Source organism: Buteo buteo, chromosome 4, assembly GCF_964188355.1.
Source record: "Buteo buteo chromosome 4, bButBut1.hap1.1, whole genome shotgun sequence".
Lineage (NCBI taxonomy): Eukaryota > Metazoa > Chordata > Aves > Accipitriformes > Accipitridae > Buteo > Buteo buteo.
In genome coordinates, this window is record NC_134174.1 from 29,786,300 (window position 1) to 29,811,675 (window position 25,376).

Genomic DNA, 25,376 nt, shown 5'->3' on the forward strand with positions numbered 1-25,376 from the left:
TGCTGGGTCCTGAGCACTCGTGGGGACGTCTCCTGTTAGAGCTGATCAGGCAAGGATGACCTTTCGGGGGGGGTTTGCCAGGCTGGGCAAGCCTCTTATTAATCCACCTGGGTTAATAATGCGGGGCTTGGGGTGATGCTGGGAAGGGGCGATGCTACAAACAGGGATGCAGGCAGCAGCTTGGCCAGTGGCTACAAAATGCTGCGGGTGACGGGTCCGTTACCGTGCTTCGGGAAAGGCACCGAGCTCCCACCCCGCGGGAGGGAAGACCTCGTCCCCACGCGTGCTGTGGCCAGGGCGTGGGGAGTGCTGCTGTTATCACACCCTGACCTTTCTGCTGATAGGACTCCAATCTTGGTGACTTTTTGCTGAAATTCTGCTAGAACCACTGTAACTCTATCTTAGGCAGGAGGTGAGGGGGAAATCCCCTGTAAGTATGTTAATATGTTGAAAACTTATTGGCCCTAAAGAAAAGTCATTGCTTATGTGTACTCTACAAAGATTTCCCAGGTTTTTAGCAGCTTAAGAGGGAAGGGCTTAAGAGATCAGGTGAGGGGCAGCCCGGACCTTCCCTGAATCTGCAGCTCTGCAAGCTGAGCTGGGTGTGAGGAGAGGATGGAAGAGAAGCGAGGGGAGAAGAGTGCATGGCTGGAAAAGCCTGGGAAAACATCAGTGTGATCCCTCCCAATGTGTTTCTAAGGGACACTGTCAGCTGGATTTAAAAGAAAAACCCCACGGCCACCACCAACGGAGCAAAAAACTACCTAAAGAAATTGCCCATGCCTCCCGGCTCGCTCTTAACGAGCAATATAAAGTCACCAAGCCAAACCACGTGCGGTCAGTAAATGCCAGAATTAAGGTAGCCGTGGTAACCTTGATTCAGGCTGCCTGTGGTGTGAGCAGCAAGCAGCAGCCCTGCCTGCTGGTTTTCATGCCCGGGCAGCGCACAGGAGCAGCCTGCCCACGGAGCAGGCAGGTCTTTGGGGTGGCTGAGGCTGTAAGGGGCTGCTCTGCTCCCAGAGCTGGAGGGGAAGGGGCTGAACCAGGCAAGGAGAGGCTGCCAGATGAAGAAATGCTTTTGGGGTGAAGGGAAGTGGAAACAGCACTCTAGAGGAGCAGAAGAGAGCCTTGGCCCCTGAGCCTGCTTGCAATACACACGGGGATTCACCCGAGCTAAGGCGTTCTCAGATGCCAACCCATTTATTTTTGCATTTCCCATTTTCTAAGCGCAGAGCTGGCTCTGGCCCATAGAAGCAGCCACATCTCCCCAGAGCCTCCGAGCTCTGACCAGGCTGATACAGTCCTTGCCCCGAGGCTTCCCGCATCGCAGCTTTGAAGGCTCAAGCCCAGGCGATGCAAAGGATTCCAGAAATAAATCACATCTCCAAAGTGGCTCAAACCCGGCACCCAACTCTAGTGGAAACCTCTGACCTTAGTCCCTCCGTATCTCAGCTCATTGCCTGCAAAGGGAGGAGCACAGATCCTGCAGGACCGATCCGGGATGAGGCAGGGTCCTGGCAAACCAAAGCTGGAAGCTCACATACGTAAGTGTGAACCCGCACACAGAGGGTACGGCTAGGGCACAGACAGCCCGAATTCAAGGACTCCTTAACCTCTGAGCACTCAGCCTTGCAGCTCTCATAGTGTTTGCTTAAGGTTCTTTCCTCTTGTGTAATTTGGACGGTGAGCGATGCTTATCTATTCTGATGCAGCATCTTGCTTTCCACCAGGCTCATCTCCGCCGGGGCGTTTCAGAGTTTCCAATGAGTGATTAAAGACATTTCGCTGATGTGTCCTCTCCCCTTTTTTGAATGCTTTACCGGTGAACGTCTGGCTGCTGCCTACACAAACCTGCGTGGCTTCGAGCTGGCGGCTGCAAGTGCAGACCCAGAGACCCTGGCAGTCCCCGCAGCCCTGCCTGTCCCCTCCTAAACTCTTAACTTTAAACTGGGTCAATCCAAATCCGTACTTGCCAGGAGACTGCCCGGCCACGGACCAGCCTAACATCCCTCCATCACTCTTCTAACTCCCGCATCTCTGTAGGAAAGTCAGCGTAATAAAGCTTTACCTCCAGCATACAGGCTAGAGCATGAAGGGCCAAGCCAGGCTGTCGCATTGCAGAGGGTTGGCACGGCAATATTTCCCCAGCCAGTCCAGGGATGGGAATGGGTGCACGGGAACAAAACGATGGGTGCAAACTGCTCTGGGGATGCGAGTTGGGGGGGATCTGGTCCAGTGGGGAAAGGAGAGGACAGTCTCCATCAAGTGTTCGGTAAGAGATCTTACTGGGGAGGCTTTGGGAAGCTGGTTTGCGTCACTGTTTGCAGAACTGGCTGAGAAGCCTGCGACGTGTCTGAACCTGAAACCAGGTCAGCAAAACACCTAACACAAGAGGATTTTCAGCACAAGCAGACTGAGGGTGTTACACTTCACCCCTGCAAAAAAGAAAAAGCAATGCTAGTGCAATACTGCAGCTCGATGGGGACTTATCTGGGTGGAGGTTTAACCAACTATCCCCTTTCTTCAGGGGAGAGGGAATAATCAAAAAACCCCAAAAGACAGTCAATTCAACAAACCCAGATTTCTGGGGAATAGAGAAGAACCAAACCCTGGCAGCCTGGGGGAAGGATTCTGGACCTTCTCTAGTACACAATTATTTATCGCTTCCAGAAAAGCTTCATGCAACACACATGCATGTTCTCTACAGGTGTCATCACTGGGGCCACGGTACCACGTATATATAGTAGCACCTGTGCTAGATTTCTTTGCCAGATGGTTTTGCACTTCAGTTCAGGGGAGTACTTTGCAGGTATAAATCCCACCTTTGTGCTTTGCCTGCTGGCAAAGCAGACTCCTAACCCCCTGGGTCACAGAAAACACAGCCAGGAGGATTTTGGACATCAAGGTGAGCCAAAAATCCGTCAGAGGGTGGCTGTCTGGGTGGCGTCCAGCTTCTAGGTGGTAATCACCCCATGTCGCTTATTTGTGTCCTGTTGTGCGCTGCAGGGAAGATGAGCACAGAGGACGCTGGCAACAGGACCTCTCCCACCCCACCTCTCCTTGGGCTTCTGGTTTCGACCACTGAGCTGGTCCCACCCAGTCCCGCATCCTCCAAGATGGCAGAGCCGCTGCCCGTCATCGTCGCGCTCGTCTGCATCTTCCTCCTCCTGGCGACCTTTGTCATCTTTGTCACCCTCTGCAAGCCAGCGGCGCTGGACCAGTCCCACTTTGGGCCCCACGAGTGCATGCCCCATCACCCGGCGGATGCCAGCGAGCCCCAGCTGAGGCTCTGGAAGCGGCTGGGCTCCCTGCGCCGTTCCATCAACACCTTCAGGAGGAGTCGGCCAGTGTCCCAGAGCCAGCTCGCCCGCCCCAGAAGCTCCCCCGCCAGCCAGGACTGGGACATCATAGAGTCCACCAAAATGTGATCCCGCTCTGCAGGAACTAAATCACCCCGCGTTGCTATTCTTTCCCAAGCTTTTGGTTCCGGCTCAGTTCTCTCCTCAAGCAGCCCCTGGTATCCTAGGCATCCCGGCAGAGCCCCTTTGAGCAGCTCATTTCCAGGCAATGGCTCTGCAAGGCAACAGGAGATTTTGCTATTTCATGTTCCAGAATGCTTTCCAGGTTACTGTTTCCTGGCAGGAAAGGTGGAGGCTTCCAAACGACACCCACGCGCAGCTATCACCGGGCAGTCAAAAAAAATATTGCCGCTTAATTTCTTTTGGAAAACATTGTGCAAGTTGCGAGGCACCTGTACAAACAGCCTGGGCTAGAGCAGAGCAACCTGGCTGCCTAACAAATATTGCCTTGAAGAGAGGCATCCCGGGGCAAACGTGCTCCACAAAAAGCAATCCTCAGCTGAGATTGCCCCTGAGACGTGCTCCTGAGCAGGTGGAGGAAGGCTTGTGCCCCTCGTGCGCTGCCCGGTCCCCGTCTCCCCTCTCCCCATGCAACGAGCCATGGGTTGCTGCAGTTGATGCTTGGAAGGATGCGTGCTACAGCTGCCTGCTGGAAACCTGCTTCAGTAAATGAGCAGCGGGAGCAGGTAAACACGCCTGTAAATGCATTAAAGAGGCCTTCTGAAGCTCGCAGCAGCTGCCAGCTTGGAAAGCCACCGCGCAAGGCTGAGCTGCTCGTTTCTGCTGGGAAAGGGTATAGCGGCCAGCAGGTAATCTGACGTGCTTGAAGAAATCAGTAGGAAAAAGAACTGGTTTAGTTCTTCCAGGTCTGCGACTCGTGCTAAGTTGAGCCGTCAGGTTCACCCCTTTGGGTGAAGTCTCCATGCCCGGTGAGGTCCCATGGCAAGCACCAAGCCCTGTCTCTCTGGGTTTCGCATGGTTTCTGCCCCTCGCGGGGTGCAGCTCAGCGTCAGGACTTCCCTGGGCTGCCTGGGACATTCCCGCTCTCCTCCGGCCCTGGGCTGCCTGGCTTTCGGAGAAGGGGATGGGAAACCTTCAACAACTCTCTTGTTGCCGTAGGGATGTGGGGATGTATTTGAAGGGGGAGACCTTCAGTACAAATATTTCATTTTTAAAGGTGTAAATTAAACTAGCCCAGGTGATTGCCCATTTCCTTTTCCCTCGGATTTTGTTCTGTGGAAAACAAACGTCCCCCCAATAGTGCCTCTCCTTTGCCACAGACTTCCAAGGTCATCCCCCTCTTTTGGGAAGCATGCTCTAAAAAAAGGGACTTTGATGTCAGACTCGGGTTTCCTCCCTTCACAGTCTTTCGATTTGGAAAACCAGCTCAGTTTTAGGAGTCCCCCGGCAGAGCGTCCCTCCGCTTGCACTGCTCCCCTGCCCACCTCCCCCCCGGGTGCAGGGATTGCAGGCAGATGCCTGACCCCCGAGACGGGCACGGTGCAACGGGCATCACGTACACCGTGCTGCGGTGCAGCAGGTGACGAGGAGCCGCAGGGCCGGCGTTTGGGGACCAGCCACCCCGAGCGTGACTCCCAGCAAACCTTTGTTGCAAGAGGCGAAAGGCTCCTTTCTTCTCTCCCGGTGACTCACCCTGCCCGCGAGAGCCGGGGACAAAGCTGCCCCTTTCCCCGTGCCGGGAGAGGTATTCAAGGCAGGAGGAGCCTTCCCAGGGCCCTCTGCAAAGAGCCTTTGGTGCCCGCTCCAGAAGAGCCCTGGGTTTGAAGGGATGCTGGAAGCCCTCGGAGGCTTAGTGAATGCCCGCATTCATTCAGCACTCACTGAGCCATTCAGCTCTGCCCACCGCTCCTTCAAAGAGGAACAAAAATGAAAGCGAAGTCCAAACGCTTTTCTCCCTCCATTTTTCCCCCCTCTCAGAGCATCTCTTTGCACGCACTTTTCTCCCTCCCCTTTGAGACCTCCGCTCTCAGCCCCTTCTCTGCTGGGAGGAGGGAGAAAGCGGGGATGCAGCCAGGCAAAGGGGCCTCGCCAACACAGGGCTTGGGTTTTCTCCTCTCAGCCCCTGCAGAAATGGAGTGAATTTTCTATTTTTCCCTTGTGCTTTCCTGTCTTCTCCCTGGTGCTCACAGTCTGGGTTAGCAAAGGAGCAGGGGAGCGCACAAGCAAGAAGACGTTGCACTGGCCTGGGGGAACAGACTGATGATGGGGAGAGAAAATCTCTGCCCTGGGCTTCTTGCAGCTCACAGCTGCGGTGCCAGGGCACGGAGAGCAGGGAACCCCCTTCACCCACCCAGGGGGCCCAGTGGAAGAGAGCCACGTGCCTGCACTATGCTGCTGGCGGCTGGGATGTCCTCGGGGACGCTGACTTCGTAGCTGCTCTGAAGAAAGATGGGTCGGTTGTCATTGACGTCCAGGACGGTGACATACACAGTGGCAGTCCCAGTGCGCCGGTTCCCAGTGGGGCCGTTGTCTGTACGGGAGAGAAAGGCGAGGGGAGGTTCGGTCACCTCCATCTCCTCCTTGCAGAGGTGGTGCTCAGCCTTGGGCTGCTGAAAATAACAGGACCAAAATTTCTAAACTAAAATCCTCCATCTTTTCTGAAGCTTCCAAATCCCACACTGAACCATGAGGTTTTTTTCTGCCTATCCTGAAAGAAAAAGGAAAAGCCAAACCACTCCCAAGCTCTGCCATGGAGGGACTGCCCAGTAAGGCTGGAAAAGCAACCGGTCATTAAAGAGGGTTTGCAACTCCACAGACAAAGAGGGTGATGTGTGCTGGAAGGGACTGCTGGAGGTCAGGGATCTGGGAGATGAAGACGGGCAGGGGTCTGATAAGTTTTCTGCAGACCCAGCTCAGCTGACAGCCAAAGAACATCGGGACCGGTTGATGTTCAGTAGATAAAGACATCGCAGCACGGCTCTTGGTTTTGCCACGAAGGATGAGGCAATGGGGAGCATAGGTTGGGTTTGGGTTTTCCAACGTGCCTGATACAAGTGAGCACTAAACCCACCCAGCTGGGGTCTGGTGACTGGGAAAACACAGGCAGTCTGACACCCATCGGAAGGGCAGAAGGGACCCTTTACCACCTGGGATCCGGTTCTGCACGCCCAGCCGGTGCAGCATCCCCGCTGCGGACCCTGTGGCACCTGCAATGCCGTGCCCCGAGATTTCTGACCAGGCCACTTAATTCTCCTTTCAAAAGGGACGTTCAAGTCTTCTGCAAACAGGCACATCATTATAAAGCTCTGGGGATGACGGCCAAGATGGGTTTGGCACGCGGGCCCTCTCTCTGTGCCAGGTGGCTCTGGATTAATCAGCAGCCACTGAGCCAAGGGCTGGCATGGCGTTAGGGGACTGATGCTGTGGCACTGGCATTTCTGGGTGGAGGTCTGCCCCGAACAGCATGCGGCCTTGCAGCAATCGGGGCCTTGCCTTCCCCAGTGGAAAGGGAAATCCCCGGGGCTGGGTGAGCCCAAGGGATGAATTTACTCTCTGCGAAAGTCACGGTAGAACCGGGACGGATTAATGCACGTGGGTTGTGAAATGCTAACGCCAAACACAGGCTTTGGTTTACAGAGAGCCTCAAAGGTTGCCGTCTCTCTGCCGTGCCTGCAAGGCAGCTCAGCATGTGCACGGCCACCCCGCGTGGCTGCGTGGCAGCGGTCCCGCGGGAACGGTGGGAAATCCTTACCGATGGCCTCCAGGATCAGTGTGTACGACGCCACGGTCTCCCTGTCCAGACTCACGACTGTCCTGACCACCCCATCCCTGAAGCCGACGCTGAATTTGCCATCCTGGTTCCCACCTGCAGCAGCAAAGGACAAGGACCATGTCGCCCATTGTCCGGATGCGGGGAGCAGAGCCCACGCTGCAGGGGATGCTGCAGCCTGGGCAAGGGGTCAGCCCGGCCGTGGAAATCGCAAGTGCTCAGCCTGCCCTGCTGCAGGGCTGCATTTTATACGGTTTGGACCAAAGGCAAGCGTTGGGCAAGCTCGTATCTCATCCTAGGCAAAGCTCCTCTGCAGCAAAAGCGGGCAGGGTGCCTTCTCTCTGCCACACCAAATGCCGTGCCTGCCTCACAGCACAGGAAAGGAGCGACAATTGTAGGAAAAGCTGAATCATAGAAATGCCAGGTCATTTCCTGAACGCTTCGGAAGAAAACTGGGGTAACTTTGCGTGCGGCCCGCGGTACCTGTGGGACAACGCACACCTTTTCTCTTGCGGGGGAGGCCAGAGGGGCCGCGACATGAAACGTGAAGCTGCTCTTGTGAGAAAAAGGACTCGCCGGTGACCGCTTCTATTTTTGCCCTCTTCCTGAGGGCTAAACGCCGCATGTGCAGTTTGCAAGTCAAAGCGCGGCCAGGGGGTTCCCCGGCCTCCCTCCCGCTGCAGGTGCTGCGGCTGCGGTTCGAGCCAGGCGCTGCCCGGCTGGCATCGCTGCCCACCTGCTCCTTGCCCACCCAAACGCACCTGCACGCCAGGCTACGAGATCCCCTAAAACTCCAGAAAGGCTTCCAGCCTTCGATGCGCGTTAAACGAATACCGCCCCAGCGGTGTTAAGCCCATCCTCCTGTTTTTTCCTGGCTGCATCCCGGTGGTGTGAGATGGCAAGGGATGCTCGGGGGCAAGGGTTCACCCCGAGCGGGACAAGGAATAGCGGCGGAGCGGTCAGCAAAGCAGGGAGCCAAGCGGGGCTGTTCGGCAGAGGGCGATACCGTACAAGCTTTGGAGGGGCTGGAAAAGGGAGTGCTGATGTGCAGAACACCCTGGCCAAGGTCTGGGGGCTGCCTGGCTCCTTTCTACAAGGAAAGCTCCCCTTTGCAGCGCTTTGCAAGGGGTTCATACCAGTGATGAAGTAGCTGAGCTCAGCGTTCAGCCCGATGTCGGCATCCGTACAGTTGAGCCGGACCACTTTGAAATCCCGGGCCACGTTTTCGGGCAGCGACACGTTGTAGACGGCTGGGAAGAAGGTGGGGTTCTCATCGTTCACGTCCAGAACTGAAAAGGGGAGCAGAGCTGAGTGCCCCCCCAGGGCTGCCCCTCCTGCAGATGCCAGGCTGATGCCCACCAGGCTCCCAAACCCACTTGCCTGCTGCTCCGAGCATCCCAGGGAATGCTCTGCCTCTGCTCCCTGCCGTCTGTGTGGTGGGGATGCCTGCAGACTGGCCGTAAGGACCGGTCCCCACGGCTGCAGGCTGTATTTGGTCACCTCTGATACATACAGCTCACACCCCATGTGCAAAGATACCCTACATAACTGGTGCAAACACTAACTTTAATCACAGACTCATTTCTATCCCCATTCAGAGGAAAATCTGGGGCTTAAATATAAGCTCAGTACTTCCCGGCATATGGCAGAGGGCTTTGGGGTTGCAGGACCAGAAACTTCCTTTTCTAAACCCAGACCTGAGGAGGATCCAGGGTCAGTTTATTTCCAGGTGATGCTTATCCTCAGCTCTAGGCTCACGTAAAGCCAGTGAGTAGAAATGCATCAAATTAAAGACACGCTACATAATAAGGGTCTCAGTACGTCTCCTGTATAAACCACATCTCCCCCCTGGTGAGGTGTCCTTGTCACCCATCTTTTTGGGACCGGAGGGTACTCTGCGGCCAGACAGGGGTTGGAAGGGGTCCCGGTGCACCCACCTTTGACAGTCAGGGTGCTGGTGGAGCTCTTGGAGGGCACGCCGGCATCGCTGGCTACCACCCGCAGGTAGTACTCGGCGATCCTCTCCCTGTCCAGCACGGTGGTGGAGGTGACGAGGCCGCTGGTGCTGTTGATGAGGAAATCCATGCGGGGCATCCCCACCTGCATGCGGTACGTCACCTGCCCATTTGGACCCTCGTCCAGGTCGATGGCCACTACCTGGTGGGGAGAGCAGAGGGAAGGGCTGAGCACGGGGGAGCCCGATCATCTCCTGACGATGAAAATCACAGCACATAAACCCCGAGCGTTTCTTTGCCCCCAGGGATGCTGGGCTGAAACAAAGGGGCCTTGGAGCATCCCCGCTGCCGGGAACGAGCGTGCGGGGTGGGTAGCCACAACCTCTTCTGCATCCCCCCGGTTGCATTGCTAGAGGATGGAGAGGATGGAGAAGAAGCATTTGCAGAAGCGATGGCAGCGACAGCAGCAGCTCCCAGCGTGGGGCGTGGGGGCAATGGGACACGCTCACCTGGAAGACGGAGGAGCCTGCGGGAAGGCCCTCGGGGATCTCGGCAGTGAAGGGCAGGTTTTGGAAAGTGGGGTCGTTGTCGTTCAGGTCCAGCAGGTTGACGAAAACTGTGGCGCTGCTGGTAGCTCGCAGGGGTGGCCTCCCGCCTGCAGAAGCCAGGAACGGGGTTTCGAGGTTAATGCCTCGAGCTGTTTCCACCCCTTTCCCCTGAAAAGGAGCCCTCGCCCCCTCTGCAGACAGTAGTGCAGGATGGGGCTGCCTCCTCGAGGCATTAACCTGTCCGTGTTACCCCTTGCATTGCAGCCCGTCGGACTAACGGCACGGTCCCCTGGCAGGGGAAAACTCTCCCTGGCAGCAGGCAAGCAAGGCAGACCGATGGCTACCTGTGCATGCAGCTAAAAAACAAAAGCAACGCCAGTCTGTGCTTATCTCTGTCTTTCTGGCAGGACGGCTGGGACGATGGCTTTAGTACAGTGCAGAGGTGATGCAAAAATAGAAAGGGGTAGAGGTAAGGTTGTATCTGCCTCCTGCCTCTAGGAAAGAGGCTGGATAATAGAAAATGATCTTCATATCTCTATCTTCTTTCCTAAAAGAGTTTCCCTAAGGTACTATTTCCAGAGAAAAATACATTTCGCCACTTGATCAGCTCTTTTCCCTGCACCTGCTCAATTGACTTTCCTAGATACTGATGGAGCCCGACTGAGAAGAGGGGGAGCTTCTGCCTCCCAGGCTCATCGTCAGGGATGCTACAGAAATGACTGCGCTCGCACTTTGAAGGTTTCTGGTTTGTTTTAGCAGCAGGTTTTAACCTACTCTCATTTTTTAACCTCAGAAACATCTTCACAACTTATGCTCAAAGCAGGAAAAGCCCAGAAACTTCATCATAAGGGAAAAAATCAGGCTGAGAAAAGTTCAACTCACCACATGAAAACCATCAGGGAGGGAAAGTGGAGGGTGAGGAAGGTGACCCTTGCATGACCCGAGCCCCAGCAATTTCTAGCTACGGGGGAGCAAGACAAACCACCGTGGCAAAGAGGAGTGGGACCAAAGCGGGGCTTACAGTCGGTGACGGACACCACGATCCTCCGCATGAGCTGGGCCTCCTGGGCGTTGGGGTTCTCGCGGTCCAGCAGGACGCCGGTGGTGCGGATCTTGCCCGTGGTGCTGTTGAGGCTGTAGAACTTGTTGGGGGGTCGGATGCTGTACACCACCGTGCCGTTCTCCCCCAGGTCTGGGTCGATGGCCACCACCTGCCATGGAGGAACAGCCAAAGTTAAAGCAGAGTGATGGGAATTAAGTCCCACCGTGCATCCCCATGTAGATTTGCCAGTGTCTAATAAAGAGGCTGAGCTCCCATGACAGGCTTCCCCATACCACTGGCAGCAAGAAGTTCTCCTTCCTCCACACAGCTGTATATTTTCATGATAACTCGCAGGGATTTTGTACCCTCGAGACCTCTACTGCGGCGTTAAATCTCACCGAAATTGGCCTGCAAGCCCAGGAGGTAATGGCATGGCAAGAGAGACACAAGCACGCAGCAATCAAACAGGCTTTTCTCCTTTTAAATAAAACCAGCCAGAAAACAAGCGCCCTTCAGAAAAATAAAAGAGGGACAAAGAGGCATGTGGAGGAACTTGTGTTGCCACATCGGAAACACTGGAAATAATTTACCGGTGGAGTTCTCTTCCATGCCAGACATTTTGTGCTTTATTGTTCTCCCTGTGACATTTTTAATTACAGGGGACATTTACATTAAAAAAACCCCAACTTCATTACACTCATAACTTCCCCGACCCCCACTGCTTGTCCTGCAGCTGAATTTACATCGTATCAGTGACACAATAATTATTTTCCCAGCAACTAATTGGGATGTCAAAGGCAAGATGACTTCAAGCAGGGGCCGAGCAGTGGAGCTGGTGCCGCGTGGAAGAGAGAAAACCGCCGTGCTCTGGTTCGGGCTGCATTGCCAGACCTTCCCCCCCGCCATGCCGCCCCCAACTCCTTTTCTTTTGCAGCCTTCCTCCTTATATGATTTTGTGGATTCTCTTCACTTTTCCCTCATTTATTTTCCATTTCGTGCCCGTCATTTTTCTCCCGGCGTGATGGAGTACAAGCCTCCCTCTCTCCTTCTCTTTTATTTCACCAGAGGGACTTGAAAGGCTGTAAATCAATGTCTTTCAGAGAGGTCCTTGAAGGAGGTCGCAGGCGAGGCTAAGAAAAGGAGAATTTGGCCAAAACCCACACAACTTGGGGAGAAAAAAAAATATCCCAGCAGAAAGGAGAAACACATGGGATGGGCAGCAGCGAGGAGGCTCAGGAGTAACCTTTTAAATGGACTTCTGCAAGATGGTGCTTGACTGGAGGTGACACCGGTTCGGAGGTGATTCCCTGCTCCAGCCAAGCAGGTGACAACCTCGTCGGGTGAAAGGAAAAGGCTTTTAGCGAAACAGCCGCCCTCCCTCGCACGTACCGTGGTGACGTCCGAGTTGGGGGGGGTCATTTCCACCAGGTTAATGAAGTACGGCTCATCCTTCCACATGGGATAGTTGTCATTGATATCCAGCAGCGTGATGTTCACCTGCAAGAGAGCGAGCAAGCAACACTGCATCAGGCGGTATCGGCTCCCTCTGGGTGTTCGGCAGGACCAGGTACCCAACGCGTGTTCCCCCTCCGGAGGGAAAACCAGCAGAAAAACAACCTCCTGCATCTTCACAGCCGAGGCTGCTTGGCATATCTGATCTTGGTTTGGCTCACATGTACTTATTACCTTGCAGTTAAAACAACCGCAAGGGGTACGAGGTGTGTTTTCAAGCAGCTACTTCACTGTGGGGAGGGGATGCAAATCGGTCATGGTGCTGGGGGAGTGAGCTCAGCAGGAGCATGGCAGGAAAGGAAAAAATTGAGTGACTGGTAAAAAGCAAAAAAAAAAAGAAATAAATGAGAAATTGGGGGAGGATTCGGTAACAGGGGGTGGGAGGTGCAAAGACAAGAGAGCATGGGAGGGGATGGTGCCCTGAAGTGTTACCTATCTGCATTTTCAGCGTGAGAAACGGCATCTAAGTGACAGTAGATCGCCTGTGGGATGCATCCTGTTGTCTGTGAGTCTCTCACCTCCCCAGATCACCCGTTTCAATCCAGCCTACGAGTCTATAAAGGTGCCTGAGGGAAGAGCTGCAGTTCAAGGGGAGGGGGGCAGAAGGGCAGGAGGGAGCCCTCGGTGGCTGCCACCCCCACACAGGGTCTCTCGGTGGAGCTTCTCCTGGGGTCTTCTCTGCTCCCAAGTGATGGGGTCCTGTGGCCGCACCAGGCTGAGCTGCTGGTGCCACCCCGTGGTAGAAGAGGCAAATCTGGACACCACAGTCTCTGGGGACATGCCCCCCCGGGCAGAAGCCAAGGCACCGTGGTGGTCCCTGGGGAACGTTGGTGTCCCACCTCTGCTCTGAACACCCCAGGTGCTTGTCCATCACCTGGAGACCTTGCAAAGCCCCTGAATGGACCCTTATTCCCAGATCAAAAATTATTATAAGGAACAGCTTTGAGTCCCGGGTTTCTATCCTTGCCAATGACAGCAGACAAACCTAATCGGCTACCCACTTCTCACCGAGTTTTAATATTCTTTAACTTTTTAGGAACCATGATGCATTTTTTTTTTCCTAATTACAATCTGTGTTGCAAAAACCTTGTTTTGCCTTTCAATAAAGCTATTAGGAGAACAACATCTCATCTGGAGCCCCAAAGGGGAACCGAGCATCCTACGGGCCATGCTGTTGCCCGGCCAAGGCTGTCAGGTGCCTCTGGGAGGCTCCAAGGGAGATTCTAGTCCAATACCTGGATCACACACTTCCTGATGGCCCTCAGTAGTAGTGACAATTATTTTAGGGATCTCTTCAGCACAACCACAATATTTCTCTGCATCGCCCTCTGTTGCGTGGGGCTTCTCGCCTGCAACACAACCTGAGCGTCCCAGGAGCAAGAGCACCCAAATGTCATGAAATGTTCAAACCAACATGGTGCCGTGAGCAGCGAGAGATGGATCCTTGCCTTTTCACCTCGTGGTATTTCCAAAGACTTCTACAAACCCTTTGCAAACAACGGGTCTCCCTGACGTCTGCGAAGGGCAAGGCAAAGCAGTAGGCTTCCATCTGTGGTACAATGGCTTGCACCTCCACCAGAACGTTCTGAGGAACCCAGGCATCACAAACCAGTTGGAAACCCTCGATCCAGGCACTATGTGAATAGTAGTCATCAGGAACAGCTAAGTGCGCCTGCAGGCTGTCCAGCTAAGAACTTTCTCAAGAGGCACGAACAAAGGGAGCCGTGCTGTGGGTGGAATAGGTACCCATTACCTCCCTTGCACGGGGAGCTAGACACATAAAGCTCTGGAAGGTCAAGTAGCTCCTGGGTGAATGGTTTGCAAGGAAAGGGAACCTGATTTCAAGGTCTACACAGCCCGGACACTCATTCTGCAAGGGCTGTGAGCAGCAGTGGGGGCAGCTCAGAGGGTAGACACCACTATACGCTCTTTATCCATTCACACAGCTGAAATTAAACATTGCTAGCACGAGGAACTGAAGCATCAGTGCCTGAGCAGTCCTCCCCAGTGCCAGCCCCAGGCGGGTACTGGTGGCTCGAGGAGATGGGAATCACTCCTTCACACACTCACCATAGCGATGCCCGTCTTCTGGTGGTGGCCCACGCCTCCATCCACTGCCCGGACAATGAGGATGTATTCAGATTTGGCCTCCCGGTCCAGCAAAGATGTTGTCGTGATTTCTCCTGCAGCCACAGGAGATGAGAGGGATTAGAGGCGTTGTACGGTGAACAGGGGCACCGGTGAAAAAAGGGGACACTCAAAACCAGAGACGGGATCCTTCACAAATGGGCCCTTCCTTCTGATTGTTTCAAATAGATGGACCCTGGAAGGGTCAGCTTGTCAGCAAGCTCCTGCAAACGTCATGTTGTGTCTTCCCATGGGAGCCTGTGTAACGACTGCCTGCGATCCCTTATGCTCGTTTCTACCCATAACGAACCAAAAAAGATGCCAGCAAGGGAAGGCGAGCAGCATCTCCTTAGCTAATGTAAGCCCTTGCAGCCAAAGCCTTTTCTCAGGAGTCAGTGCCACCAGGAGCTGAGCTTTCACCGATGCCTCTGCCAAAGCTCGCATGGTGACCGAGCAAGTGCTGGTGGCTGAAATCTGGTGAATTCCTTAAATCGCGTTTCTCCTAAGCAGGCTGCTCAGGGGAGAGGAGGGAAGGGCGGGGGAAGGAGTGAGGGTGAAAGAGGAAAAATGGTGGGGAAGAAAACCAGGGGAAATTCAGGAGAGGGAACTGAAAGGAAAAGAGGGAGAGCGCGTATGGAGGCTCACCTGAGCGAGCATTGATCCGAAAATGTGAGGAGCCCTCCAGGGAGTAGATGATCGACTCTTGCCCATACTCCCTGGACCGGTCCATGTCCGTGGCATTGAGAAACAGCACTGTGGCTCCTTGGGGGAAGCAGAATCGCGGGCTGGGACGAGGCATTTGCAGCCTGGAGGGGCTCTCCCCAGCTGCCCCGTCCCACCACACCGCTCCTGCACCCACCTTAAAGAGGTGACCTGGCCAAGGGGTCCCCTCGCCCGCATGCACAGTGGGGCCAAACCCCCAGACCCCACGGCTATAAAACTCTGCCAGGTCTCTGGCTTTTGCCTCCCCCAAACCCCATCACCTACCCCGTTCTGGCTGTAAGACCCCCAGGGCCCTTCTGCTAGCCTGGAGAAAGAGCAGGGGTGTGCTCCGTACCTGCCATAATGTCCTCCATGACGGTTATAATGTAGGAGGGCTTGCTGAACGTAGGCGGGTTGTCATTTTCATCCTGAAGCAAATAGAAGGTCAAGAGGCAAAATGGTGAAGTAGCTGCGAAAGCCTGGTACGGGGATGCTCCTGGCCAACTGCATCTCAAAATGTGACCAGCTCAAGGCATCAGCATGGGGAAGAAGGCATTAGGGGTAAGGCACCGCAGGTCTGAGTACACGGTTTCCCTGCAGAGGCAGCTGAGGCTACGGCAAGTCGATTGTCAGTGACTCGGCTAAGCCGTACAGTGGGGACGATAGCGACTAGCTCATTATCCAGCATCCCGGGCAATACGCAATAGGTCTGAGGAACCGCTGCCGTTTGCAGCCCAGCATCCTCGGAACTGCTCCTCCCTCCACCGCAAGCTCCCGGGAAGACTCAGACGCTGCACGAAGCCCGGCAGCATCACGCACAGACCCGTTCCTCCCTCCTGGAGCAGCACACGAGTGGCTTAGTGCTCCGGGTCACCCCGGCCACGAGGCCACCACGCAGACTGGACTGGCCAGGGGAGCTGCTGAGCTTTTGCTGCCTCTGTTGAAGTGGAGGAACGCTGTGGGTGCTTGCAGAAAGCAGCTACAGCATTTTCAGGGGGGCGAGCTGGTTTGCATACCGATGTGCTCCCGCCAAGCCTGTCTCTGCCAGCGACTACGGCTGGCCTGGTGAAACCAGGCAGGAGCAATCGGTCGAAACATCCCTCAAAACAGATTTCGGACCAGTTTAAAGCTCCCCCAGGGAGGCTTTAAATGCTGTATAAACAATGTTAAGAACCTGCCGTAAATGAACCAAACCGAACCGCCTACGGAGGGAAGGATGGAGCCGCCAGGACATTAAAACACCGTTATGGACTTTGCCACTTCCCTGGGGCTGCTCTGGAGACATTTTCTACCTGGAGGCTGCTGATGGACCTGCAGGCTCAGCTTCTCCTGCTGCCACCAAACTTGATATTTGAGGCAATTTCACGTGCCAACGATGCCCATCGTACTGCAATTAAATTGCCATCCTCTGCTCTCGTTGCCGGAGCAGGTGGTCTTTAATCAGCCTTTGCATCACTCAGCTTTCACTGTGCCTCCTCCGAGGGTAATGAGCAAATTGCCGGCTGCCCGGGGTGCTGTCCTCACCGTCCCTCCTCCTCCTCGCACAGTCGGGTTGGGGTCATCACCCCAGGGCAAACCCAGGAGGTCCGGGCAGGTGAAAGGCAAAGCAAAGCGAGATTCTGAACACGCATCCGTGTGATGCCTGCAGCCGGACCTGGGTGAGCTGTGCCGTGGTCCGGGCTGGGTGGACGCAAGCCAGAGCAGACGCCGTGTTGTTTCGTTAGCGGTCCCGAGTTCATCCGGCCGTGCTCAGCACCGCCACGGCCCGGCAAGCCAGCTCCCGGGGAGGCAGGGACTCGCTCCTGGCTGGGTCTCCATCTGGCTAGAGCTGGCATGACCTCCCTGCAGCACGCTACATGGCTTTTCTACTTGAGAAGGACATTTCCCACTTGAGCAACCTGAATTCCAAAGCTCCCCTCTGGAAACCTTCCCGCGTGCCTCCTGCAGCACCCACAGAGATGCCAGATGGGACCCAGCACGTTTCCTCCACTCCCACGGGAGAGGCCATCCAGCTAACCACCTAAAACCAGCTTCCCACGTTCCCCTGACCCTCAGCCTTCCTCCCTCACCCTGGATAGCCATCATAGCATCTTCAGGGATGCTGAGAATCACAGATGTTCATGCTAAGCACACAACCCCCTTTCCTCCAGACATACGCACGCTATAAGTCGCTGGCTCATCGCCCCGAACAGGGCGTCAGTGGCAGGGAGCGAGGCAGAAACTTATTAGCGGTGATATTTCCCCGGATCCTGGCATGGCGCGTGCTATTAGTTCTGATTCGGCGGCTCCCTCTACAAAAGCGTATTGTCCCCTAATGGGAAATCTACAAGGCGAGTTTGACTTCTTTATTAAAAACCAACAACCAAAGGATGAAAAAAAATTGCCTCCCTCCACACTCACTCTCATTCTGCTTTTTCACGTATCTTGTTCCTCAAGTGCCGTTGTGAAACACTTCCTCCTCATTTTCTTCCTATTTTCTGCTTTTTTTCCACTTGAGAGAAAAGCCCTTTGGTTCAGAGTGGGAAAAGTGACAGCTACTCAAAACCCCCCAGTGTACAGACTCAACCCAGAGGAGATGACCCACTGAAGTGTGGTCTTTAGAAAGAGGTGTTTACGCTGTCTAAAGCACAGTGTGGGAAGGATGTATTTAGCCACCACTAACCCCGTGCCCAGAACTGCCTTATTCCCTCTCTCCCGAGCACGGTGAGGGAGCTGGAGGAGAGGCATGCTCATGGGACTTCATTCCCATCCTATGGCACCGGGGACTTCATCTTCTTTGCCTTCCCAGACTGACGCTGCCGCCAGCCCGGCTTAGATCCCATCACCGCGAGACTGACGGGTTATCAAGCAAACTGTCTCCATCACCGATACCTCCCTCCAGACGTCCTCAAACCACAACGTGCCTCAAAGTGACAATCCGATCTAATCTTCCCGAGGAACGCTGCGACGCTTTACCTCTCCCAGCAGCAACCCTTCCTCGAGGGGGTTTGCACCTGGGACAGCCGGCACTGGGGAGATAAACAAGCAACTTCCCATGATTGATTCAGGGCCTGATAATTTCTGACACTACCTGTGCTAATGTGCAGCCAAAGCTCTCTCCTCTGCATCCGAGCTGCAGCGAGCATCTCTGGCTATGGGGGTGGAGAGCATCCCAGCCAGGAGTTCCCTGCGAGCTAAAAGAAGGGCTCACTGGGTGCTCGATGAACCTCCCCAGTTGAAAATAAGGGCAGGGAGTAGATCTCCACCCTGTCCCCAGCTCTGGTCCTCGCCCTGTGGTTAGCTGGGGCTCCTACCATGTTACTTCCAGTGTCTTCCCCGTGCATTGGGCGCAGTCAAGGAGAGGGAGGAGGTGCATAGGGTCAGGACAGCCTGCCTGCGCTTGTCCGTGGTGACACCCCCTCAGAGACACGCTCACTCGCCCTCTGTCACTCAGACCTTCCCAAATGTCAGGGATGGCATTTCTTTAACCAATACGTATGACACATATGTACCTGGGACACATAGGACACATATATACATATGAGACATATGTAATCGCAATCCACGTGTACACAGCCACGGAGCGGGGTAGTCTTGCTGGGTTATTGATGGATTACCGGCACTGCTATGGAGCAATTGCAGGGAAACCACGACAGGACCGTTGGGTGCCGTACTTACAAACACCTCGATGGTGATGGGGACGGTGCTGTTGAGCGGCGGGTTGCCGGCATCCTTGGCCATCACGGTCAGGTAAATAACCCCGTTGGCCACCTGCTCGTAGTCGAGGGGGTGGTTCACGCTGATCACTGAAAGGATGGAAAGCAGGGCGGTCAGGGGGGCATTCACGCACCGAGCAGGATGGCGGGTAGGCTTGGGGGGTGGCCCATGCTCACCACCTCCCCAGGGCCAACGGTGCCTGCTCGAGGTGGCAATACCCCAAAAACATGTGTGCTAGGCATTACTGAGCTCCTTGCGCTGACATAAACCGGAGTGAGCTCTACAGCCACGGAAACATGGCTCTGCAGCAGCTTGACTCAAGCCCTGCTGGAAAGGACCGTGCTGCAGGCGAGGTTGGGACAAGCAGAAAAGCGCTGGAGCAGCTTCTTAAAGCTTGCTGACATGACGGCTTGCAGAGGTGTGAGTGCAGCCCGAGCTGCTGCTGCTCATCAGCGGCATTGCGGTCCTAGGAGCGGCGCTTACCTCCGTACCCTTCCGACACCGTGATGTCAAAGTAGTCGCGGAAGGCAGATGCCTGGACGATGCTGTACGTGATCTGGTTGTTTGGAGGGGAGTCCTCATCAGATGCCTAGGGTGCGAGCAGAGGGAGTAAATGAGCGCGGGAGCTGTGCTGGCGACGTGCAACGGGAGAGAGCCGAGGGGACGGGAGGTGCAGGCTCGGCCCAAGGAGGGTGGAAAAGCGATGGAGGAAGATCAGGGGCCCCGAGGGTACCAGCCTCCCCTCCCATTCTGCCTCCCGGGAAGGACTCGCTGGGTGCCCCTCTCCCGCCTCCCTGCAGCACTCATCCAGCCTGGTCCCACAGAGGGAAAGTCATGCTTTTGCGTCATGGCAAAATTTATCCTTGTGCTGAAGGAGCAAACAACATTCCCTACCTGCCTACCCTCCACAGCAGAGGCTTACAGCTCCAACAACAGCAGAGCACCTTCCCCTCCATGCCTGCTGACTTTATCGAGCAGAGCAAGGCTATAGGGAGGCAGCGCCTGTGCCCTGGGAGAAGCCCCAGGTCCTGGGGATGCCGTGTAGGAGAGGAGAGGAGAAGGAGGGAAGCAGCCCATGGCTGTAGCACCGCACCCGGTTGCGCTTTGCAGTAAAGCACAAAGGATTTTTCAGGAGGGACGTAGGAGGGATGGCAGCAGGGGTGGAGAGGGACCTAACCCGCTCCCGTCTCCCCACCGAGCATTCTGAGCGAAGGAGCCGCTCCGGTTCCTCACCCGGAGCCGGACCACCTGGGTGACGGAGGGCTCGTTCTCCCGCAGGGCCCCCAGGTATGCCTCCTTCTGGAAGGTGGGGACGTTATCGTTGACGTCAAGGACATTGATCCGAACGCGCCCCGTCGTCTCCTCCCCGCCGCCGTCCCGGGCGATGATGGTCAGGGTGTAGCGCTGCGTGGTCTCGAAGTCCAGCCGAGCCGTCAGGAGGATTACGCCCGTGTCCTTGTCCAGCGAGAAACTGAGGGGATAGGAAAGGAGGGGGAAAGCCCCGGTGATGACACACTGAAGATGGAGAGATGGGGTGGCAGCAGCCTGACAGCGAGCGCTGAGGTGGGTGAAGTTCACAGCTTTCTTCTGAGGGATATTAGGTCCCAGAGCATCTTCCAGAGCTCAGCGCAGGTGGTGGGGTAGAAATCCTCAGTGCTGCTCTACAGGCAGAGAAAGTGGGCTCAGAGGCCCCTAAATCCCTCCTGCTGGGCAAGCCACATGCCTTCCCCAACTGCTCACCATGAGCGGGTCGCACGTGGTGCTCCAGGGCCAACAACTTGCTTGGCAAATGCATTTATTGGTCCCAAGCAAGGCTAGGGCCTGTAGGTCCTGATTTAGCAAATTGATTAAATGTGCTGAACATTCAGGCATGTACTGAAGTTAACTCATCCCTTTGGGACACAGCGTGGTGGGCTTTTCAGAGGGTATCTCGTAGGTAGGACATAACAAATGCCCTTAATTGCCATGTGGCTTCTTAGCAAGGTTAGAAGGGGATTTCATAGAATCAAAGTCATGCTAGCATTTCAGTCACACTTACCGGTCAGGGTCATCGCTGAAAAAATAACTGACTTTCCCGTATGTGCCCACGTCATTGTCAGTTGCCTGAAAAAAAAAAAAGTTAAATAATAAATGAAAGTATTTCTGGCAACGTTGCATTAGACACACTAGTGAATCTACTACATCCTCTTCACCTCCTTCTATCCAGGTGCCAGTGGGGTAGCACCAGCACAGCCCTTGTGCACTGCCATTTATCACCCGAGAGACGCAGGGCTGGGGCTGTCTGTGCTCACCTGGATTATCCTGCACTTCCCTGACTCGCAGCCTGCTCTAGATCACAGCCCTCCATCAACGGCTCCCAGCATCACTCCCAAAACCTTCGGCAGTGGGAAATTTTATGCCTACTTACTTTCCCTGACACACTAAGCTAATCTGGGAAGCACAGGTGAAATAAAGGTCTCCATGGACAATTCTTGCCGGCCACCCATCCTGGCTCCATGAAGCCCAAGAGCTGGGACCCCACATCCACAGCTCTTACCGTTCCCTGCGCATTCAGGGCTGGCAGCACGCCTGGGGTCATGGGGAGAGAAATAAAACCCCATCCCTGCTTCAAAACTCCCCCAGGCTAAAATACGGACCGGGAAAAGCAGGGAAAGGGATTTAGACCTTGCTTTCCACAAGCAGCTCCCACCAGACAGCCCTTCTGGGGGTGCAATCTGTTGCAACCCCACCGACGGACCGATGCCTCTTGGGATGCTGCGGCGCGGGCGTGCGGTGCCGGCTCTCAGCCAAGCCATTGCCGGCGGCAGGACTGGATGCACGAACGCCGCTGCCAGCTGCTGAAGCTGGAGCAGGCTGGTCACGGCTAAGCAACCAGCACCTTCTGAGGAAGGTGTGTGAAACTCGGTGTGTCAGCTCTGGATGAGCAAGGCAAGATTTATGGGTGTTTTAAAGTCTTTTCTCTAATGAATATATAAAATATGCATGAGCAGCGGCAGGAAAAAGGAGCAGAAAATTTTTTTTTTGGGTGAGGAAAGTGGAATACAAGCCCCAAAATATCCTTTTTCTCCCCCAGTATATTTTGTAAATTGAGTCCTGTCTGGATTACTTAGACACCAACAGGTCTGTGAAAAAGCAGGGTCAAAGACACATTTTATGTCCAGATACCATCAAAAGGCTGTATTTTAGGACTGGCATGGAACACAACCCGCTCCTGAAACCTTCCTGATTTATCGATGGCCTTGATTACCCTTGACAGCAGAGTAGGAGCTTGAGCACATCAAACTGCTTTACCCCCGCACACTGTTTACCTGCCTCACCACAGGGTGGCAGAGAGGAAAAGGCATGAAAACTAGCCAGAATTAATTCCTTTTTTTCTCCCCAAATACTGCCCCAGCTCAGGTGGTAATTTCCTGCTGCTTTATGCCAGCTGAAGGGTGCGCTGGTGGAGCCAACCTTTCAGACCTACTGATTTTCCCGATTTTCCTCTCCACTGCTAAGATGCGGTTTACTTTTCGCGTGCATTGCAATTGCATTCAGCAAAATGGAACAAACCTGCCAAAATCTGCCCGGAGAGATGCCTGTCGAGCAAGCAGTACCTGCTCCTGGAGGGCCAAGCCCCATCTGGGGTGCATCTTGCTCCTTAGAGGACACCAGGGAGGACATCTATGAAGATGTCCCATCCCAGCCAGAGCCTGGCTGCTTTTCTGAGTGGAAACTCCTGGGGAGGAGGATCAACCGTCTGCCCGTCCCAGCTTCCCTTAGCAAATTAATAATGGTATTAATCCCCCGTCCTAACAACTGCCATCAGCCCAGGTGGCTGCGAATCGCGGTAGCAAACCCCCAAAGCCAACAAGGGCCCTGGGTCCTCTCTCCCCCAAATCCTTGAGCACTTTGAGCATCCTCAGCATCGCCTGGTACGAGCCAGCCCTCAACCCCCCAGCCAGGGTTTTTCCCAGCCATTACTTCTATGCCCACAACCTCTGCGAACCCCTAGGTCCCATTAATCCCTAAGTGGCGAGTGTGAGAGAGGAGCTCAGAAAAGCATTTTCCATGCACCCGGATCGGCTGGTGATGTGATAATGATTTACGGGGGGCCTGACGGTGCCACAAAGCACGGGCAAAACTAATTCCCTTCATTTGGCCCCGTACAATTGCACTTGTAAGTGCTTATTGCGGTGACAGACAACACTGGGAAAGTGTAATTTTCTTTTGCCGGGGAGAAAAACATACAGGGAAGGAGGAAGGTTAAAAGAAGGTTAGCAGAGAGCTGCTCGGCGTGGGAGGTGGTGGGACCTTGGGGAGCCGGAGCCAGGAGGCTGTGCTGGACCCCAAGCTGCGGTGATGCCGGGCCAGCCAAAACTGCCAGCAAGGCAAAGCGACCTGCTCACGAGGAGCCAGGAGACCGGGCAGCCTAACTCTGTCCCATACACCACCTCACCAGCCGGGCTAATTAATTACCCTGATTTACACCAGGGGAGGTGGAAGGTGATGCCTGCTTAATGGCTTTCCTGGCAACTGAACATCATGGACATAATGCAGGGCAATGGAGCAGGTTATCTGAGCGTGACAGGGAATATGCAAAAAGCAAACCGATGCACACTCAGCATATTTAATTTTGGATCTACACTCGTTTCTACATTATCAAACTTTTTCCCTCTAAGGGTAAAAAAGATGCTTAGATGCTTGAAGCTCTGGGGAGGCGACCTACCCACCAGCCTTTGCAAAGCATGCATCCCATGTGCAGAATACCCCCGAGCCGACGGCTTTGCGGGGCATTTTGCAATCCCTCGGGACCAGCTGTTTTCCCACGGCTCACCCCCCTCGCCAACTGGTCGTCCCCCCCGGCACGCACGCATCTATCCCCGCAGCTGGGGGAGGAAAGGCATCTGGCTGGAAGTTTCCTGGGGTTCCACCTGGAGAAGCAATCAAATGGCTTTTACGGCTGCTCCTCTCCTGCCCAGAATATTAAAGCAGGATTTGCCCACTGGAGCCTGCAAAAGGGCAGGATGAAAATGCGGGTCCACATCTGTACTTTTATGAGCTGTCACCGGCGCAGCCCATTTCTAAAAGAACCACATTTGCACAGCTAAACTCCGGGAGAGCAGCAGGGGGAGGAAGGCTGGATAACCCAAAGGATTAATTTACTGAGCTGCAGCACGGCGTGGGCACCTGGCACGTGAATCCCAGGCTCGCAAAAATACCCACGGCCCAGCTCTCCATCCATCTCCATCCCCCAAGCACAAATATTTCAGATGCCTCCCTTTTATCCCGCTAAGGGCCATGGTGCCCATCCTTTCCCACTGGCTCCCAGGCCAGCAGAGCCGGAGACAAAAGCGAGGAGCCGGCGAGCAGTTCTGCTCTCGTGGGCAAATCTGCAGGAAAGGGCATGTCGTCCAATTTGTTCGGGAAACAATAGCAATGTTTGACATGTCATCAGGATTGATGGAGCAGAAATTTACATGGGAGAACTCAGTCTTAAACAGCTCCACGGAGCTTCGCCGGTAATGGTTTCGACATTCATCATCCGCCGAGCCCCACTCAATGACTCCTTAAACTGCCCGAGATTAACTCTACTCACAGCAGCTTCAGGGAGCGCGGCAGGAGGAGTGGGGAAAAGCTTGAAGAGCCTTTTGGGGCAGTGTTGATCCCCCTCGGAGCCCCCGGGATGGCCGTTGTCCCCCCAAACCTGCCAGGCAGGGATGAGCCGCCGGAGGTCGGTTGCAGGGGCGAGAAAAGCGTGTCGGAAGGACGACTCGCTGCTGTCTGGATGAGATGGGCTGCCACGTCCTGCCTGCCTGAAGATAGCTCCGCCAGCACCAAGGGACCCAAATCCTTCCCACCGTTCCACCTGCGCGGGGCTGCCGGAGCGGGTTCCAGCTCGGTTTGGTCTCGTTCGCCTTCTTTGTTTTCCCTCCCCTACCTCGCATGCAGAAACCAGGAAATAAAAATTGATGGGGAACAAATTGCTTTGGCCAGAAGCTCTCTGCTTAAAAGAGTCGTAGCTGGAAAGCAATTACCGAATGTCAAAAAGCTGTCAGGGTGCCGGAGTGACCGGGCGTTGAGTCTCGTCCTGCCGCTGCCTGCCTGCTCCCCGGCCACACCGCCTGGGCAGCGGGGAGACCAAGGCACCGCCGCAAATGAAAGCAAATGGAACAGGACTCCCATCTGCTTCCTACTTTTTTCTGGTTTTCTAGGAAAATGAGGCAGATGCCATCATTCTTTGGGGTGGACTGGGCAGCCACAGGCTGCTCGGACTGTGGTACGAGCAACCCAGGGTGGGGAGCTTTGCCCTGTCATCACACCGATTTTTGGAGCCGCTTAAACCTGCATGTGTTAAGCAGCGAGCATCCCTTCTTAAATGCAACCTATTGCAATCTTCAGGTCCTGGCGGAATAACAGCTAGCCTCTGGTATCCACCTGGCTTGGGATCTGATTTGGGGGAGAGAAACCTGAAGGGCCAAGAGCTTCCATGAGAAGCAATTGCTGGGCTGCAAAACCGGATCAAGAAAACCAATGGAAAACCTACTTAGAGTCATTACGCCCTTCCCAGGCGGAAAACAGCTCTTTCACCAGCATCACCTGCCCCGACCGTGCTCTTTCCCAAACCTTTAAAGAGCGGCTGCCTGGTGGGAGGTGGCAATCAGGAGCAAGCAGAGCCCGGCGGCTAGCCGGCATCACCGCGCCAGAGTCCAGTGGTACGATTAG

At 54.9% G+C, this 25,376-nt stretch overlaps 2 protein-coding genes across 2 annotated transcripts in view; one reads left to right on the plus strand and one right to left on the minus strand.

The window, feature by feature from the left end:
- The window catches only part of CDH23 (cadherin related 23), a 212,050-nt gene that overhangs the window by 45,864 nt on the left and 140,810 nt on the right, over positions 1-25,376 (minus strand). Inside the window, 14 exon segments of the mRNA XM_075025382.1 lie at positions 5,702-5,850; positions 7,072-7,185; positions 8,226-8,378; positions 9,027-9,246; positions 9,554-9,699; positions 10,614-10,803; positions 12,024-12,131; positions 14,217-14,329; positions 14,919-15,035; positions 15,331-15,403; positions 18,633-18,760; positions 19,155-19,260; positions 19,905-20,142; positions 20,710-20,774. Coding sequence (XP_074881483.1) covers positions 5,702-5,850; positions 7,072-7,185; positions 8,226-8,378; positions 9,027-9,246; positions 9,554-9,699; positions 10,614-10,803; positions 12,024-12,131; positions 14,217-14,329; positions 14,919-15,035; positions 15,331-15,403; positions 18,633-18,760; positions 19,155-19,260; positions 19,905-20,142; positions 20,710-20,774 — 1,920 coding nt within the window.
- On the plus strand, positions 1,502-3,428 carry C4H10orf105 (chromosome 4 C10orf105 homolog). The gene is made up of 2 exons (XM_075026855.1): positions 1,502-1,544; positions 3,007-3,428. The coding sequence occupies exons 1-2, from the start codon at positions 1,502-1,504 to the stop codon at positions 3,426-3,428; spliced, it is 465 nt and encodes a 154-aa protein (XP_074882956.1).